Raw genomic sequence first — 4,173 nt, forward strand, 5'->3', positions numbered from 1 at the left:
TAAGCTTGTTGTCAAGTATAACCCCGAGATATTTGACAGCTTTAGTCTGGACCGCCGCATATCCTACAATGAAGCTGCGCAGGGTGTTGATGCGCTTCATCGTAATTAGCACGATCTCTGTCTTCTGAGCTGCTAGAGATAGCCCGTGGCCTTCCATCCAGGAGGTAACTCTCCGCATGACCTGGTTCGGAAGCAACTGTACCCCCTCCGTGTCTCTTGCGGTTATGACCACTGCAATGTCATCTGCATATCCAACCAAGGAAGTACCTTCTGGGACTGCCATACAAAAGATACCGTCGTAGAATATATTCCATATATCCGGTCCCAGTATGGAGCCTTGGGCTGTCCCCGATGTCAATTCCAAGCTTCTTGGACCATCACTCGTGTCGTATACTAGAAAGCGCTCATTTAGATAATCGTCAATTATTCGGACTTGGTACTTCGGAACGTCGAAATTACGTTCGAGCGCTTCCCTTGCCAGGTCTCACCTGACGGAGTTGAAGGCATTTCTCACGTCTAAGGTGGCCAGCAGGCACTGAGGTCGAGTTCGATGATTGCCTCACTCCATCATTTTAGCGGCCGTGACCACCTCCAGGACTGCGTGGGTGGTGGAGAGGCCGAATCGGAATTCGTACTGGCGGCCGGCAAGATCCCTCGTTGCCTTCACGGCTGCCTGCAGCCTTGGCCTTATCAGCTTCTCCAGGAGTTTTCCAGCCGTATCGAGCATACAAATAGGCCTGTATGATGAAGCTGCCCATACTGGACCCATGCCCTTGCTAATGAGCACAAGCCTCGCTTTCTTCCATGGAGCGGGGAAGATGCCCCCTCAGAGGCACGTGTTATACATGTTCAGCAATAGCATAGGGTGACTTTGCGCGACGACTGTAATTATTTCTGCTGGATGTCCGTCTGGACCTGGAGCTTTCTTGTTCTGCATAGATGATGCGGCCCTGAGTAGCTCTTCTTCCGTGAATTGCGGTACCTCGCTTATTCCGGGCGCATCCAAGCTGATCTCTCTCTTCGGCTGTGGGGGGAATATAGTTTGCTCGATGTGATCCAACGTCCTCGCGTCCTGAGGGGTCCCTTGCGTGTTAGTCCCCAGCTGGCGCGTGACGATGATATACTCTAATCCCCACGGATTCTGGTCGACATCCAGGCACAGCTCCTTCCAGCACTGTCGTTGACTGGACTTAATGGTCCTCTTCAAGGCTTTCTTGGCCGCTTGATACTCTGCGGCCAAAGGAATAGCGTCGTGGTCGCGTCTCTTCGCTCGTTGTGCTAAACGACGTAGCTTTAAGCACTTCTTACGAAGATCTGCGATCTCGTTCGTCCACCAATATACAGGGCGTCTCTGCCGTTTCATGCCATTCTTTGGCACCGCTATCGCACTAGCCCTTTGGATGAGCTGCATGGTTGCTGCGCTAATCAACGTGGTTTGTGCAGGTGGCGATAGACTCGCTGAAGTACTTTGTTGGGATCTCCATCCTTCCTCTATGACCGAAGACAGCCTCTCTCGATCCATTCTTGCAATGTTCCACGGGGGGGGGGTCGCATTACACATGTCACAGCTGGCCTCCTATCATGTACATCGAATAGGATGTACTGGTGATCGCTCCCGGTATAATCCTCGATCACCTGCCAGTCTGCGACTCTTGCCATATGATGTTCGTTGACTAGAGAGACATCCGGGATCGTCTCTCTGTAGCCAGGCCTGCGGAAGGTTGACGTCGAAGCTGTGTTGAATACTGATAGCTCCAGTCTCGACGCCACCTCCATGATACGTCTTCCTCTGGAGTCCGGCCTGGCCTCCCCCCATTCGAGAGCTTTGGCATTGAGGTCTCCAGCCACAATGAGATCCCCTTGCATTTCCTGCAGCGCGTCTTCCAGATCGTCCAGTTTGATTTGGAAGTCGTCTATCCTATCGTTCGGAGTGAGATATACACTGACATAAGTCGTCGAGTTATGTCTCAACCAAACGAAACCGCGTCCGGATCCTTGGTCCGACACATGTATTAGTCGGGGATGTGGGATCCAGATGGCCGCGGTGCCCAATTCGTCTGGGAACCATCCTACTCCTGCTCTGTCCTGGTACTGTTCGCTGATTAGCGCAATATCAGCTTTTTTCTCAAAGCAAAGCTGGGCTAGAACGTGATGCGTCGTCCTGCTCCTATTCAGATTACCCTGAATCTCTCATCCTCTCATGAAAGGTTACTCTCATCCTTTTTTTTTCTTTTTTTCTACTTCTTTGCTGTTGCAAGGGCCTCCTGGAAAGCTTTGCAGGCCTTTGATCCCACCAGGTGCTTCCCAGTTTCAACACCACTCTTTGAGCACAAAAAGCAAGTAGGTTCGCTGACCTTGCACTCTTTGATCTTGTGCCCCGTGCTACCACAATAGTAGCAAATCTTACTGCGGTCAGGTCCCTTGCACGAGGCACTATAGTGACCATAATCGAGACAGCGGAAGCATCGCCTCACTTCTGCCCTTCGCCTGACCCTGCAGCTGATGAAACCAATCAGCACTCGACCGGCCTTTAAAAGCTGCGCAGCTGCTTCCTCTTCTATTTTGACGAGGGCCAGGTGTTGTTGTCTTGCGCTGGGGTTCGTAATTTTAATTTCGATTTTCCCCGCATAACCTGGAAGGGTACTCTTTAGGGCCGAGGTGCAGTAGTCTCAGTCTCGTATCTCCAGAGTAGCTCTAGGGACCAGTTCCGTGATGCTGCTCGTTTCTCCTACCTCTTTTCTCAGGGTTTCCGCAAATGAGGCCCACATATCCACAGTGGTCTTCTATAGTTCAAAGAAAACCTCTCCGGTTTTACTCTGCCGGACCGATCTAATGTCTACCCCTGAGGCGCTTGTCTTGAAGCGCTGGTGGATGACTCCGACTACGTCTGCGTAAGATTTTCCTGGCGCAGGTTTCAAGAGGATTGCGTCCGGCCTAGTTCTCTTTCTCGGCCTATCCTCCGATTTGCTCGGCTTCTTTTTCTCCAGATGTTGGCGTTTCGTCGCCTAAGTCCCTGGATTCTCCTTATTTCTTTTCTTCTTCACGACCTCTGTCCACACGGTGGATTCGGTCGTCGTTGCCTCTTGCCTCGGTCTTTTGAGGGTTTCTTCAGACAACTGCGGCGGGCTTGAGGCTTCTCTCTTAACTGCGCTGGCCTGAATCGTAGAATTATCCCAAGGGCTCTGTGAAACTCGGATGAGGATCCTCGATCCCTTATTGCCCTTTTCTCGAGATTTGTACATGAACTCGAGACTGTCTATGATATCTTCCAGTTCTGGGATCCCTTGCTTAATCTCGTTGTTTATGTTTGGCTGTCTAGTAATAGCCAACTACATTTTGGCAAGGAGTAATTTCGCTTGCGCGAGTTTCTCTCTCTCTCTATTTTGTTGTGTCCCCTTCGCAGGCTGAGAGCCTACGTTTTTGTCGCCTTGAGTAACGATGTTATTTCCAGGTTCTGGGGTGTTTTGTTGTTTATTGTCTTTTTCGTTTTGTGTGTTTAGTTTTTCTTTTGTGCTTTGTTTTTCCATGTGTTCAAAATTCTTCCTCCAGATTGCCTGGCCGTCTCCGAACGCGGTGTCTCCGAAGGTGGGGGTGTGATCACCATCACAACTACCCCCATTGCTGCGAGAGCTTTTGGCTATAAGGTCGGGAATAAAGCATCCGCCCTTGCCTTCCTCCTACTTCCTTCATCGGCTTCCTGACACTCCCGTGGGTTCTCACGACGCGTTGACGACCGGAGTTTTCCACGTGAACCGCGCTTTACGTATCATACCGCACATCCCTTTCGGGCAGCGTCAGCGTACCCGCTAGTCCTCGTGGCCCTGCCGTAACCCTGGCTTGGGGCCCTTACAGGCTGCTGTCATCCGGGCCAGATGAGCCCTGGTTTTTTTTTGAGAGAGGTTGTACTCCTCGTATCACGGGGACCGACGGCGCTAGTCGTCGGTAGAAGAGAAATGCTCCTCTTCTCCTCTTGGTGGATTATTATTATTAGGTGGAATTTGCCGAGTTCTGTCCATACAGCCATGATCGCAACCGCGTTCCAAAAATTGAAGCATAGGATATATAAATCCCACAGTAGACTGTCGCTTGATTTTATATTATTTTCCTTTTGATCGATGCGCCTGCTATGCACTGCAGATGAGTTTATCGTCTTTCTGTGTAGTGGAATTAAGT

General features: G+C 50.8%; 1 protein-coding gene across 1 annotated transcript; it reads right to left on the minus strand.

Moving 5' to 3' along the window:
* Positions 1-826: 826 nt before the first annotated feature.
* LOC118442207 (uncharacterized) lies at positions 827-3,619 on the minus strand. The gene is made up of 6 exons (XM_085657612.1): positions 3,555-3,619; positions 3,417-3,513; positions 3,088-3,329; positions 2,242-2,592; positions 1,636-2,167; positions 827-1,576 (listed from the first exon to the last, which is right to left on the minus strand). The coding sequence occupies exons 1-6, from the start codon at positions 3,617-3,619 to the stop codon at positions 827-829; spliced, it is 2,037 nt and encodes a 678-aa protein (XP_085513738.1).
* Between the last annotated feature and the right edge of the window lie 554 nt (positions 3,620-4,173).

Source organism: Vespa mandarinia, chromosome 6 (assembly GCF_050613455.1).
Source record: "Vespa mandarinia isolate Hongniang chromosome 6, ASM5061345v1, whole genome shotgun sequence".
Lineage (NCBI taxonomy): Eukaryota > Metazoa > Arthropoda > Insecta > Hymenoptera > Vespidae > Vespa > Vespa mandarinia.